This window comes from Panthera pardus, unplaced genomic scaffold (genome assembly GCF_024362965.1).
Source record: "Panthera pardus isolate Hobbes unplaced genomic scaffold, ASM2436296v1 HiC_scaffold_11, whole genome shotgun sequence".
Lineage (NCBI taxonomy): Eukaryota > Metazoa > Chordata > Mammalia > Carnivora > Felidae > Panthera > Panthera pardus.
The window spans coordinates 99,298,305-99,313,433 of record NW_026526666.1 but is presented as its reverse complement, the minus strand read 5'-3'; the positions used below and the strand labels follow the sequence as shown (position 1 = coordinate 99,313,433).

The following is a 15,129-nucleotide window of genomic DNA, read 5'->3' as shown; positions in this document are numbered from 1 at the left end:
CCTATTAAAGTATCACATATTTTGAGTAAATTCAAAGGATGGGGAGAGTGAAATTTTATGATTTTCCTGATCTAGAAAAATTAATGTTTTCTATTAGAAATGTCACCATGTTGTGGAGTATCTTCTCATAAAGGGTTTGGAATCTTAAGACAGAGGTAAAGGGGAAATTTTTATACAGTTAAAATTATTCTTTTTTTAAAAGATTTTATTTTTAAGTACTCTGCATTGAGTGTGGGGCTCGAACTTAACAACCCTGAGATTAGGAATCACACACTCCACCAACTGAGCCAGCCAGGCACCCCTATACAGTCAAAATTATTCTTAAATACCTTCATTTACTCCGTCTAAATAGCATGCATTCTCTTCTTATACATATATATGTCCGAATTTATAACGTATATGGTAACTGACAATGTGTAATGTATACAGCGTGATAAATAAAATGCGTGCAAAGTGTAGTTTAATAGCAGTGACTGCTATGTAATAATGCTAATAGCAGAGTCACAGGTACTCGAGGATAGTGTGAAGAATTGAATTCACATAAACTAAATGTGCCAGAGACCTAACGCTGGAGAGCTCCTCCTCTTCCCTAAATGTGGCTTTCTTTGAGATGCTGTCATTGAGGGAGAATAGAGATGAGATTGGAGGAGACCATACTCCGAACTCTCCTTTTATTCCATTCAAAGCATTCACCTTTGATATTGTTGCTATTCATACTTTAAGAGAAAAGGGATCTCGCTAATTCGTTTAGCACTCATGAGTAACTTTGTACCTCTCTCATCTATGCTGTTCCCGCCTCTCCTGCTTCTGTAGTTGTGTGAAGAACTGTTCGAGAAAATCAACGACAACTGTAATGAAGAAATGTCTTACTCTGTAGAGGTGAGTACAACTGTGGGTTAAAGCAAGAGGCCTCCGGACTCCATTCCCTCCAGTGTTACTTTGCAAAGGCCCCACATTATGACTGAGCTAGATCACTTAACGATTCCCCCAGTTTTGTACTCGTAGGCTATTTCTAAGTTTGGGTCATAACGAATAGTGTCGCAATTAAATCCTTGTTCGTAAGTCGTAAGCTTGTTCATAAGCTTTATTTTTAGCTATTTCCTTTATGTAGCCGCTTGTCAGACAATACATTTGAATTGCCAAGTGGCTTTTTAGAAGGAAATGCTGTACCAATTTCCAGTCCTGTCAGGAGGGTGTAAGCACCCATTGTGTCCTTGCCAACATTTAGTGTTTTCGTTTTTTACTCTGCCAATTTGAGAAGGGCACAATTTCTTGCTTACTTAAAGTAGAATTCTTTTGATTATTAGTGTAGTTGAACATCTGGTAAATTATGCACATGCCTGTTTACATTTTGGGTTGCAGTGTTTATCTCGATATTCATTTGTGTGAATTCTTTCCCCTTTTAATATTATCAATAATGATTTCCGATAGGCATTGGTTTTTAAAATATTTATAATCAGATCTCTTCGCCCCTCCCTTCTTCATAATTGCTTATAAGCTTAGAAAGTTACTCTCCATCCAGTGAATACTCCAGCTCTTTGAAGAACAGGTCTGTAGAATTGCATTCTATACATTAATTTATTTGATGAACATTTCCACTCACTTATATGTGCTTTATGAAGCTCTCGTTACCCCCATGTTTGGTACTCAGTTTCATAGAAACAAATGATTAAGGTCTTCCATTAACGTGAGCCTGTTCTGAGACATGAAGCCGTTTTTAAGCAAACTACTTTTTTTTATCTGTGTGTTGTGACTTTTCTATAGGACTTACACAATTCCTAGTTGACCCACTTAGCTGGCTTGGGTTTCTTCTTTACAGCATTGCATTAATTTATAAGTTTTAAAGCATTCTGCTTTGTGAAGATCCTATGCCAAAAGGGGAATGTGCTGCTCTGAAAAATTTTTTTGTAAAAATGAATTCTCTAAATAGCTTGTCTCATCCCATAACTGTTATTTTTTTGAATACTAAATGTATGACAAATGAAAATTCAGTAGATTTTTATTCTTACTAAAATAATCACATAGTTTACACTATTCAAAGGATAGAGGGTGTGCCAGAATGTGACAGACTTTTTTGAGCTTATAGATAGATAATAAAAGAAGATGCCATTTCCTTTCATATTGGAGTTCACAGGCTCACTTGGGGTGTGGTGTAGATCCCTAGTTGATACTCTGGTTCCTTATGTTTGTGGGACCTCTGCCTCTTCTCCGTTCTCTCTTGTATTTGCTCTGCTCTGGCCACACTGGCTTTTTTCTTTTTTCTTTTTTCTTTTTTGCTGTTTCTGGAATACACAGGAACTTTCCTACCTCAGGGCTTTTTACTTTTTTTTTTTTTTTTTTTTTTTTAGCCTGAAATTTTCTTCTCTTGGATATCTTTTGGTGTAAGCGTTGTAACTCCTTCAGGTCTTTTTTCAAATCTTATCCTCTCAACAAAGCTTACTTTGACCACCTTGTTTAGCACTGCAGCTTGCCCTCCACCCCTGCATTCCTGATCTCTCTTGCCCTGGTTGTTTCTTCCCCCCACAATACTCATCATATTCTAACCTACTTATAATCCTGTCTCTCTATTTATCTGCCTTTTGTTTGTTTTCATTTAGAGTCATAAGCTCACCGGGACAGGAATTCTTGTCTGTTTCATTTACTGATATTTGCCAAGTGCCTTACAAAGTGCCTGGAAGATAATGCTGCTCAGTGAATTGAATTTGCCAAGTGGGGTCTGTAATGGTTAGCTCGAAAAGAAAAGAAATAGTGATGACTTTAGGTGGATTTGCATCTTAGAGAGTAAGTAACGGAGCATGACAGCTTTCGCTTCGGTTACTTGGGTCCTCTTAGTCCCATACCTGTGTGGAAAGAGACAAGTTTTCTAAGAAGATATAATAGCTACCTGGGATTCTGGAGTGTATGGACAAGTTTAAGTACACAAGAATGATTACCATTTCACTTTCTAAGATGAGCTGCTTTTAAGAAGGAATATTTGTCGTCCTGTTGTTTTACTGCCAGAGTGGATCAGTTACTTCGAGGGTTCTCAATATTTAAAAAATTGATTTTAGATTATCGTATAAATATACAGTCAGCTCTGAGATGGAATGAAAGAGAAAAGCAATAGAAATGGAGATAAGCTTCTATTTCAGATACTCTGAAAATGTGCCTATAGAATATTTAAAGTTGAAAAATGTTGAAGTTTTATGGTATGCTTGAGTAGCTTAGTGCTGCACAAGCTTCTCATTCCTCGGGAAGATTGTAATGAGGCTTACTGTGGTGAATTTACCCCAGTCCAGAGCCTACATTATTTGTTTACAAGTCTGATCTTATATAGAGATCAGGAGCAGAAGCATCCTTTAAAGCCAGACTCTTGAATGAAGCTCATTTAGCTTATGTTACAAAACCACCATTTTTGTTTGTTACTTTCCCGTGAGGAAAAACTCTTAGACCAGAACCCCCACATTAGCAAGACTGGCGTATTATCTTCTTGTGGACACACTTCTGTTGGAACCCTTTAGGTTCTTTAGTGACCGTGGAATTCGAGAGGGAGGAGTTGACTAGACGACTCCTACGTTGAGTTGCCTCAGGTGGAGAAAGGCTAGTCTGCTACGTCCACCTCCAGGATGAGAACGGTCCTGCTGGTACGACAAGAGTTCCAGCAGTGTGTTAGCTGACGCTTCCTCTTCCCTCGTGAGTCTTGGGCAGGTCCTGCCATGCAGCCAGGCTCTATGCTGACCAGGCCTCACTCCTTGTGGCAGGTGGATTGCTTGTCCGTAATCAGTCACCGTGTGGTCAGTCTTAGAGTAGTAGAGTTGCTGGTCTCTTTTAGTCTTCCCTGCTCTGGAGTATTGTTTCTTGGTTTTAACACTAATAGAGTTTTTATTTCCAAGCTTTTAGAATAACCTCACTGTAATCCTCAATTATTGACAACAGGATACATTTTAAAAAGTATATTAGTAACTGGTAAGTTGTTACTAAAAATGATATTTTTTTTCTGCTTTAGACAAGTAGCAGCTACTGACTGCTGAGAGAATGTTTACCTCCTTTTCTTTCCCGAGACCGTGGGAAGGCTGGTTCTAAGTTAGTGGTGTCTGTGCATACCATTAGTAGAATCAAAGGGACTGGACCTACAGTATTTTTCTTTGTAAAGATTGCTGATCTCTCATCGTACGACGTTTTTTTTAAGTAATCTCTACACCCAACATGGGACTTGAACTCATGACGCGAGATCAAGAGTCACGCACTCTACTAACTGAGTCAGCCAGGCGCCCCTAATTGTAGACCTTTTAATCAATGTTATACAACATTTAAAAAACATTTTAGGGGTGCCTGGGTGGCTCAGTCGGTTGAGCATCTGACTTCGGCTCAGGTCATGATCTCATGGCCTGTGAGTTGGAGCTCCACGTTGGGCTCTGTTCTGACAGCTCAGAGCCTTGAGCCTGCTTCGGATTCTGTGTCTCCCTCTCTCTCTGCCCCTCTGCTGCTCATGCTCTGTCTCTCCCTCTCTCAAAAATAGATAAACATTCAAAAAAAAATTTTTTTTAATAAAAGTAAAAACATTTTAAGTCAGGGGAGGGGCAGAGGAAGAGGGAGAGAGAGAATCCCAAGCAGGCTCCATGCTACCAGCATGGAGCCTGACGCGGGGCTAGAACCCACGAACCGTGAGATCATGACCTGAGCCAAAACCAAGAGTCAGATGGTCAACTGACTGAGACACCCAGGCGCCCCCATAAAACGTTTTTTTAATGTATAGAATTTCTTTTTCCAAGTCCTCCAGTTCAAATTACTAGTTTGTTTCTAGGTGAGCTACATGGAAATTTACTGTGAAAGAGTACGAGACCTGCTGAATCCAAAAAATAAGGGTCATTTGCGTGTGCGTGAACATCCGCTTCTTGGCCCATATGTGGAGGATCTGTCCAAGCTGGCAGTCACTTCCTACACAGACATTGCTGACCTCATGGATGCTGGGAACAAAGCCAGGTATGGTAGAAATAGACTCATGACTGAGGGGTTTGGTACATTTTCGGGTCCTTTGCTCCCAGTTAAGGGTTTGAGATCACATAGCCATGAAAGTTGCTTTAATTGTGGATCCTCTGATCCTTTGGCCGTGCTGGAGAAAGAAGTGAGGGCTTCAGCATATTGGGCATCTTTCTTCTCACCAAAACGGTGCGGTGCTGGAGTGCATCAGAACTTTGATTAAATTTTAGTATCTTGATTTTGATGAAGTCATGGTAAAATGTTGGATATCATGTGCCTATGGTAGTGATCGATTGTGGAATAAAGAATAAAAACTAAATGCCTTGGTGGTTCCTAAAGGGACAACTGAAGTATGAGAAATGATTCTGATGTGGTACCTTTGGAGTTGGGGGTGGGTTGATAGGCTCACAAATAAGGTGTATTGAGAACAGTTTGTGTAAGTGACAATCTCACGATCTGTGAAGAGGTTTAAAGCTGTTGCTTTTTGTGCTTATGATGTGGAGCCTGCTGTCCGTTTTAACTTTCATCTAAGAATTCTACTGTCATATGTCACCATTATGTTTATTTAGGACAGTGGCAGCTACCAACATGAATGAAACAAGTAGCCGTTCCCATGCTGTGTTTACCATTGTTTTCACCCAGAAGAAACATGATACTGAGACCAACCTTTCCACTGAGAAGGTAGGACAACTTCAGCGTCTAGGCTTGAGTTGTGTAGGACGGGAAACTTCAGGAGTCCTTGCTACCCTCTGCATCTTAGGGAGGGCAGAAAGTTGCTGTTCTACTCAACGGAGAATAGTTTATATCTTCTACTTGTCATTTCTATTCCTACTCTGAACCAATTTTGAGCATGGGTTTTGAGTGAAATCGCAAGATAGAAAGTAGGGTTAAGAAAAAACAATTCAAGACTTTGGGTTTCAAAAACTACTTTGTGCAAGAGAGTTTAGCAGTTCTGTGGGGAGAAAATCCTTCCCTTTTTTCTTGACTAGAACCTCTTTATTACTTTATTAGCTTGTTTGGTATGTGTATTTTTTTTTTTTTTCTTTTTGAGCTCTGATAATGTGGTGTGGGATTAAATATTTAAGCAAACAGTTAAGCAGACAAGGTGTGTTTTTCCTTGGAAAATAAATAACTGCACAGCATTCCTTAGGTTTTTCAAATACCTTGCTTGTTAATGTCTCGTTTTCTACACAGTTCAATAGAGTAGACTCTGGAATTAAACGGCTTGCCTTAGATCCTGCCTCTACTACTTTTCAGCACTGTTACCTTGGGCAAGTTACTTAACCTCTTTGTACCTTAGTTTTCCGAACCTCATAGGTTTGTCAAGATGATTACATATTGGTACAGGTTAGTGCACATAGAGCCTGGCTCAGAGCACGGTGTATTCACTCAATAAATGTGGATTTTATTGTTATTATTGTTAGTAGTAGATTTATGTTAAATTCTTCTCTGCTTACATACCTAAGTAGCATGTGGCTGGCTTTTTAAACCTGAAGTTAGATTTAAAAAGACATTTTTTTATATATGTTTTCTAGTGTTTATTTTTGAGAGACAGAGTGCAAGCTGGGGAGGGGCAGAGAGAGAGAGAGGGAGACACAGAATCTGAAGCAGACTCCAGGCTCTGGGCTGTCAGCACAGAGCCTGACACGGGGCTCGAACTCACAGGACTGCAAGATTATGACCTGAGCTGACGTCGGACACTTAACTGACTGAGCCACTCAGGCGCCCCTTAATGTTTATTTTTGAGAGAGAGAGAGAGAGAGAGAGAGAGAGCGCATGTGCATGCACTAGTGGGGAGAAGCAGAAAGAGAGGGAGACACAGAATCCGAAGCAGGCTCCAGGCTCTGAGCTGTCAGCACAGAGCCCAATACGGGGCTCGAACCCACGAATCAAGGGATAATGACCTAAACTGAAGTCAGACACTTAATTGACTGAGCCAGCCAGGTGCCCCTGAAGTTAGATTTTATTATACCGGCAACGAAAAAAGATCCTTTGCCTTATTAACTGAGTACTTTATGATAATTGGTATCACTAAAAACTAGAATCACTTTTTACTTGGTGACTTGTCTGTTTTTAGCTGAAAATTATTTTAGAAAACATGGTCTTCACATAGGTGGTCAAATAACTTGACACTGCTTAGCTAGTTACAGTATTAATGCTATTTAGTACATCCAGTGTGAAAGTAGTTTTTCCATGATGTCACATCTACACAAATAATGATGTTAACATAACCATAGCTTCTTTGATCATCCATTTTGGATACTTTTGTCTAACTTCCCTGAATGTTTTGTTTTTGTTTTTTTTTTACAACTTCACTGAGGTATTGTTGAAGTACAATAAACCACACCTATTTAAAGAATAAAATTGGATTGCTGTATATGCGCCTGTAAAACCAGTGTCATAATCCAAGTAACCACTTCTTTTACCCTGGAAAGTTGCCTCATGCTGCCTTATAATCTTACTGTACCACTCCTTCCACCCTGATACTCGGGCAATTCTGATCTGCCTTTTGTCACGACAGATTAACTGACATTTTCCAGAATTGTATATAGGTGGAGTTTTATAGTATGTACTGTTCTCTGGCCTCGCTTCTTTCACTCAGCATAATTTTGAAATTCATTTGTGTTGTTGTTACATCAGTAGTTCACTCCTTTTCATTGCCGGTTAGTATTCTGTTATCAAGATCGATCACAGTTTGTGCATTAACTCATCTGTTGATGGGCATTTGAATTGTTTCTAGTTTTTGATTTTTTAAATGAAGATGCTGTAAACATGTGCGTACAAGCCTTCGTGTAGATATTTGCTTTTGTTTCTCTTGGTAAATACCTAGGAGTGGAATGGTTGAGTCTTATGGTAGGTGTATGTCTCTGCTACACTGTCTTCCCAAGTGATTATATCATTTTGCATCCCACCAGCAGTGCGTGAGAGTTCTAGTTGCTGGAGGCTTCATATTTAATATGCCGTTTAATGGATTCATGGGTTTTATATATTTTTATGCCATGCCGTTGTAAAATATGTGTATCCTAAAATTACTTGTTTTGAACCAAGATAATTGCTGTGAACTTTTGTGCGTGCTCTGTGTCTTGGGCCATCTGTAAAAAAAGCCCTAATATTTGTAGTCTTCATGCCTCATTTTTAATTTCCTGCCTCTTGATGTTTTCCGGTTCTACCTCGCTTATTTCTTCTGAATTGCCCCAATGTCTTGTTCTTTACCAGGTCAGTAAAATCAGCTTGGTGGATCTAGCAGGAAGTGAACGAGCTGATTCCACTGGTGCCAAAGGGACTCGATTAAAGGTATTTATTTTACCAAACAACTGTACCAGTCAATAAATGTTCTATAACATAGGTCAGCAAACTATGACCAGTAGGTCACATTTGGCCCACTGTCTGTTTTTGTAAATGAAATTTTATGGGGGCACAGCTGTGTCTCTTTGTTTATGTGTTGTCTACAATGGTAAGGTTGAAAAGTTGTGAAAGTGACCGCATGGCCCTCAAAACCTTTTGCTGATGTCTGATCTGTAATCCAATGAAAGATAAGTTACGTAATGTAACAGTTAAGGAGGACTTGATGGTCAAGGTGAGAGCTGGAGTGTGTTTTGAGGAACAAACTAGATGTAAGCGACACTAATAGGACAGGGACACAGAAGATCCAAGTGTGAGAACAAACATGGGCCTCTCCAGAGAGATGCTTCATTAGCAAGAGCAGAAATTGCATGTTGGTGAGTTGGGGGAAGAAGGCTGCATCTGTAAGCTTTTGGGGCAAGATATCCTGCAGCTACGAAGGCCTGTGAGTTAGGCATGTGGTACCGACATGGCATTAAGTGGAGAGGATTACAAGAGGTTTTTAGAACTTGTGCTCATAAATACACAACGCTAGCATTAAGACCTAATTGTGTCTTATGTATTATATATGATGTGGCAGTCGTAGAAATTCTGCATCATAATTCTTCATGTTTGGTATTGATTTCAGGAAGGAGCAAATATTAATAAGTCTCTTACAACTCTGGGCAAAGTCATTTCAGCCTTGGCAGAGGTGGTGAGTATTACATACCCGATTGTATGGGAAAATTTGTCTGTTCAGCAAAGGTACTTGATGATATTTTATGTGTTTATAAAGACTGACCTTTTTTGGCCCTTTTACATAATCTTGCCTTTCTCCTTTTAGAACTTTTCAGATAAGATACTAGGCATAGTACATTTTAACTTTCTACTGAGAATAAAGAGATTAACGAGAATGAAAGTAAATACATCTGTAAAGGCTAGGCTGAAACTAGTTCTTTACAAAGACCTAAGGTCTGACTACTTTTTTTGAGCCTTACTTCAGTCTCTCATCGAAACTAAGGTTTTTGTTTGTTTGTTTGTTTTGTGGGGTTTTTTTTGTTTTTTGGTTTTTTTTTTTGCATACCCTTTTCCTATACAGTCTTTTCTAAGTAGGATGTAGTACCTCTTGGAGTATTTTGAGCATTTGCCTTGGTGAATGTTATTGATTTGGGGGCCAATAATACATTTTTAAAAGTTGTGTTACTCTTTCCTATTCTTTAACAGTAGGACACTAAATCTGAAACAGTTTGTATAAGGGGCTTCATGTTTTAGGTTAAAAGCTAAGGAAGTACCAGTTAGTCACTGTGTACTCTAATACATCATTTGAATCCATAAAAAGAATCCACTGCTTTCTTGCTTGTTTCCGAAAAGTCATACTCAATTTATGACTTTAAAGTACTTCCTGTTTGAAGGCTTATCCTGTGTTTTCATTCTTTCTTTTAAATGCTTCGTCTGTAGGATAACTGCACCAGCAAGGTATGGTGGGATTTGCTAGAAATGAACTAGCTGTAGAATCAATTGTGATGATTTTAAATCCACAGCAGGATGTATGGAGACATAAGACGGAATGGAACCTTGAAAAAAACCTTTTTGTTACTCACTTTCTGACTCTGGAATTCAGAGTTGCTGTTTAGAGTGACCATGAATCATAAGACTTCACACCACAATTCATTTGGGGAACATGCTGTGCTTTGGACAAGGAATTCAGAATAAAGGAACAAGAAAGAAATTGAGGAAGAGTCTACATTGTGTTATCTTATGATGCTTTTCCTAGTGACCTGTAGGACTGTCATTTGAAGAAGTCACCTATAAACCTCTTGAAAGGGCAATAAAAATATTTTTTACAGGGACCATTCTGAAACATAACTACCTTTGTGAAGTTATTAGGACATGTTCCTTAGATTTCTTTGTGTAATCTTATTTCCTATCATGAGAAGTCATGGATTATTTAAATTGTTAGAAAATTTTTTTTCTACTCTGGTTATATATAAAGTGAAGGCTGTAGAATCAAATTAAACACTATAATTGTATCTAGAAAACCTACTCTTTGCATCCTTTTAATCGAAATACAATAGACTTTTCCTTATATTCCTATACAAATACTCTAAAATTTCTCAGTACTATTTTGTATAAATAATGGAGCACTTAACAGTTTGTTTTGAATCACATGAGTAACATTGGAGATAGCAGGCAGTATCTGCCATGAAATAGTTCATTCTATGTTTTAAGCATATAGATTTATTTTCTACTTACACAAAAATTACTTCGTAACAAGCAATGCTTTTTTTTTTTTTTTTCTGTTTCTTTCTGCTTGTTGGAAAAAGCTGCCTTAAGTTTAAAAATCTGTTATTTGATATGATGCATGTGTAGATACTCTTCAGATATCGAGTCTGGGTCCCAGAACCATGAAAGCTGTTAGAATTTAATGGCTTTCCCAACTTGGCCTGTCCGTTTGCTCATTGTTAACATTCATATCAACCAAAGGAAAAGCTTACAAAGTATTTACCTGCATATTTCTCACGCTGCTCTGTGCCACAATTAATTTGCAAATGAATTTTTTAGAATGATTTTGTCAAAACCCAGTTTAGTACTTGGCATCTATGCCATTACTAACAGATCAGAAGTAAGTTTTAGTTTTTCTGTAACAAGCATAATTTGGGGTGAATTAAAATGTACTGTTACTTCCACTGGGGAGAGAAACAGGATTATTATCACCCATACTTGATAGTTTTTCTTTTTAGAAAGGTTACTGATATAAATAAACATAAACCCTTTTAGGTAATTACTGAGGCACTTCTTTGTGAGAACAGATGAGATTAATTTGTAAGACAGCAAATAGAAAAGAAGTGGCTAAAATTCTGAGGTATTTTCAAATGGAAAAGATGGAAGTTCTCCTTATGCTTCTTTATTTAGCTACTCCTTCTTAATTTAGTCTAATTGACCGAAATGAAAATAGAACATTTTTGGCAAAGAGATACTGCTTATTTTTACAGTACTGTTTGGAGTCCTTATAACTGACGTACTTTAAATCTTGCAGCATTTTCAGCACGAACCAACCTCAGGCAAAGCGGAGTGGTTAGGTGTGGTGTGGGGCTAGCGAAAATAGACTGAGGTCGCAGGCCTCCAGAGTTTTGTAGTGGGATGACAGTCCCACTAAACTATGAATGACTGACGGGTTAATTCTCCCTAGAGGTCTGTGCTATGAGAGATGGAATTAAAGTGCTACTTGCCGATTCCCTCTCCTCCTCAACAGACTAGAGGTCCGCTACTTAGTACTCCTTTTCTGAAGGCCCATGCTTTTGCAAGAACTAGAGCATCCTTGGGGCACCTGGGTGGCTCAGTCGGTGAAGTGTCTGACTTCGGCTCCGGTCATGATCTCACGGCTTGTGAGTTCTAGCCCTGCGACGGGCTCTGTGCTGACAGCTTGGAGCCAGGAACCTGCTTCAGATTCTGTGCCTCCCTCTCTGCCCCTCCCCCACTCGCACTCTGTGTGTCTGTCTGTCTGTCTCTTTCTCTTTCTCTCTCTCTCTCTCAAAAATGAATAAACTTTAAAAACTAGATCATCCTTAGTTTAACCTCAGATTGGACCAGGAATAGGGGGAGATGTTTTTCAGTGAACACTGGCTTCCCCTTAGTGGCTTCTTAAATTATCCCTACATGGTCGTCAGCTAGGAGGATGCTGCAGTAACTGTTGTCTGTCTGCCAAGCGTTCACGTTAATTTTTACTTTCAAGGATATAATTTTCTCATTTTAGCGCTGGCTTTGTGTTGGTGGCTTTTGCTCTATCCTGTGATAGTGAGAAAGGTCACAGCAGTATAGGTAAATGCTTGATACATATATACAGAACATTCATCTTGCAGTCTTTGTAAGTGTTCAGAGTCAAGATCGCATCACTGTCTTAGACCTTTTCACTTTGAGCCCTAACTCTGTCGGTTGGATTTTTGGGGGGCATAATTTCCTTCCAAAGAAACCAAATGTCCATTACTTTATAAAAGTTATTAGAGATGGAACAGTCCACTTCGTGAATTGGTGTTTGGCCAAATAAATTCATTAACTAAATGACTTGCTCCTACACATCCAACCTGGAATGCCTAGGATTCATATCTGCCCTTCTGCAAAAGTAAAAAATAATTGTTTGAGGATTAGATATCAGGTGATGTTAAGGAGTTATTATTAATTTTGTTAATGTGTGATAATGGTTTTTATAGTTACCTTTTTGATTTTGATTAAAAAAATTTTTTTTTAATGTTTTATTTATTTTTGAGACAGAGAGAGACAGAGCACGAGCAAGGGAGGGACAGAGAGAGAGGGAGACACCCAATCTGAAGCAGGCTTCAGGCTCTGAGCTGTCAGCACAGAGCCTGACGCGTGGCTCGAACTCACAAACCATGAGATCATGACCTGAGCCAAAGTCAGACGCTTAACTGACTGAGCCACCCAGGCACCTCACCTTTTTTATTTAAAAAATTTTTTTTAAATATTTTTTTATTTTTGAGAGAGAGAGCGTGTGAGTAGGGGAGGAGCAGAGAGAGAGGGAGATACAGAATCCGAAGCAGGCTCCAGGCTCTGAGCTGTCAGCACAGAGACTGACGTGGGGCTTGAACTCACAAAGCGTGAGATCATGACTTGAGCCAGTTGGATGCTCAACCGACTGAGCCACCCAGGCGCCCCTCTAGTTACCTTTTTTTAAAAAAAGTACTTCTCTGTTGGAGATACATACCTGAAATATTTATAGGTGAAATGTTGGATTTGCTTTAAAACACTAGCAGCTATGAAAGATATGATATGGACAGTATATTAGATAATGGTATTGTATGGATGTTAAATTTCCTAAATTTGGTCATTGGACTGTGACTGTGTAAGAGAATGGCCTTATCTGCTTAAGTATTTAGGGATGAAAGGGCATGGTGTCTGCAGTTCATTCCAAAATGGTTCAGGAAGAAAAACCGTTAAGTGTTTGAGGGATTGTTTGAGTGTATGTTGTAAATTTTTCAAAATGAAATATTAAAAAAAAATTACTTCATTGCATGAACTTTGGGTATGGTGAAAAATTGAAGCCATGAGTGTTAAATTTCAGCAGTGATGGGGTTCTATGGTACTTTGCTTGGGAATTTTAGACTGGTTTGCCTTCCATGTGAATTTTTCCTCCCTAGCAATGCTAAGACCATTTCTTTCTGTTTAATAGAGTAAGAAGAAAAAGAAAACTGATTTTATTCCCTACAGGGATTCTGTACTTACTTGGCTCCTTCGGGAAAATCTAGGTACGTTGAACACTAGTGTGTGGTTATCTTTTCAAAGCTATTTACTGATTATCTTTTGTGGTTAATTGTCTTGTATATTTGTTTTGGAAAAGAATAATCTCTAGATACCCATGTTACTAACCTGACTCCTCCCTCCTTCTTTTCCTTTTTGCTCTTGAATTAAGCTGGTTGGATTTGCTCACCTTTAAATCAGAGTTTTCTCCCCTATCTTGTTGACCTTGGAACATGAACTGTGGTGTGGTTGTCTTCCTAACCACACTTACTTCAGACTTTTGCTCCTTCTTCAGACCTCTTTGAAAACTCCATATTACCTTTTTGCTGATGTTTTTGGACCTTCAGGGCATTGCTCTTTATTCTCTGTTCTGTTAGCCTCCTTCCCTCCTTCCTGATGGAAAGAAGGGAATGATCGGTTGTGTCAAATGTTGGTGACGGATGGAAGAGGCTGAGAATAGCCTGTTGGACTGTCCACGTCACTGTGACTTTTCACTCACTAACAGCATTTTGGTGGAGTGGCTGAGGTCTTAGCTGGAGCGGGAGAGGGAAACTGGTCACAGTAGATTCAAACACCAAGATTAAGAGTATAACAGTGCCTGGCATAGGAACTTGAGACATTTGTTGACTCTTGGTTAAATCTTAGGATCTGAGATTGTGCTGTCTAAAATTGACACATTTAATAAAGTTCTTCTTTCTAAAGTGCATATGATTTGAGATGACCATGATTCATCTTCTTAGGTGGTAATTCTCGGACTGCAATGGTTGCTGCTCTGAGCCCAGCAGATATCAACTATGATGAAACTTTGAGCACTTTGAGGTACTCCAATATGATCTCGGTAGCAAAATAGAACACTGTGCCACCATAAATCATTTTGTTATGCCATGGATTTTCTTATGATATATGGGTAACTTTTTGTGTAAGTAATGATCCAGCCCTCTCATAACAGGGAAAACATGTGTTGGGGGAGACTTCTACTGTAATAGGATTTACTTGTTAATGGCAAAGACAGGAACTTTTTCATAGGAAAGATACTAAAATTGCTCAAATGAGATGTTTGGATAACTTTTAGATAACAGTGAAAGTTTCTTACCATTTTCATCCCTGTAAAAAGAAGTGTCCCCTTCTTGTGGTGTTTGTCATTATAGAGATGCTCAAGTCTTAACAAGTAATGCAATTATGAGTATGTGTCGTGTTAAAAAAAATTACAGAATGTTCACTAATAGAACACGGGTGGCCCTTGAACAGCTCAGTGGTCATGGGTGCCTTCCCTCTGCACAGTCAAAAATCTGCATATAAGCTGACTCCCCCAAAACTCGACTACTAATAGCCTACTCTTGACCAGAAGCCTTAACACAAATAGTTGATTAACTCCTATTTTTATGTTACATGTATTTTATACTGTATTCTTACAATAAAGTTAGTTGTAGGAAAGAAAATGTTATTAAGAAAATCATGAGAGAAAATACATTTACAGTACTGGACTGTATTTATCAGAAAAAATCAGATTATAAGTCGACCTGCACAGTTCTAACCCATGTTGTCCAAGCATCAGCTGTATATCTGTATGTGCAGTAGATTTTATTACTTTAATCT

General features: G+C 38.7%; 2 protein-coding genes across 29 annotated transcripts in view; one reads left to right on the top strand and one right to left on the bottom strand.

The window, feature by feature from the left end:
- DFFA (DNA fragmentation factor subunit alpha) overlaps positions 1-15,129 on the bottom strand; it is a 244,621-nt gene that overhangs the window by 65,833 nt on the left and 163,659 nt on the right. The gene's annotated exons all lie outside the window — the stretch shown is intronic.
- Positions 1-15,129, top strand: part of KIF1B (kinesin family member 1B) — a 144,328-nt gene that overhangs the window by 43,196 nt on the left and 86,003 nt on the right. For 24 of the 28 annotated variants that reach the window (XM_053898986.1, XM_053898987.1, XM_053898985.1 and 21 more), the window contains exons 5-12: positions 814-879; positions 4,784-4,962; positions 5,529-5,640; positions 8,176-8,253; positions 8,930-8,995; positions 9,739-9,756; positions 13,466-13,541; positions 14,274-14,352. In XM_053898986.1, the coding sequence (XP_053754961.1) occupies positions 814-879; positions 4,784-4,962; positions 5,529-5,640; positions 8,176-8,253; positions 8,930-8,995; positions 9,739-9,756; positions 13,466-13,541; positions 14,274-14,352 (674 nt within the window). The remainder of the gene's footprint in view (positions 1-813; positions 880-4,783; positions 4,963-5,528; positions 5,641-8,175; positions 8,254-8,929; positions 8,996-9,738; positions 9,757-13,465; positions 13,542-14,273; positions 14,353-15,129) is intronic. The other 4 variants (XM_053898983.1, XM_053899003.1, XM_053899001.1 and 1 more) reach the window with 1 other exon arrangement.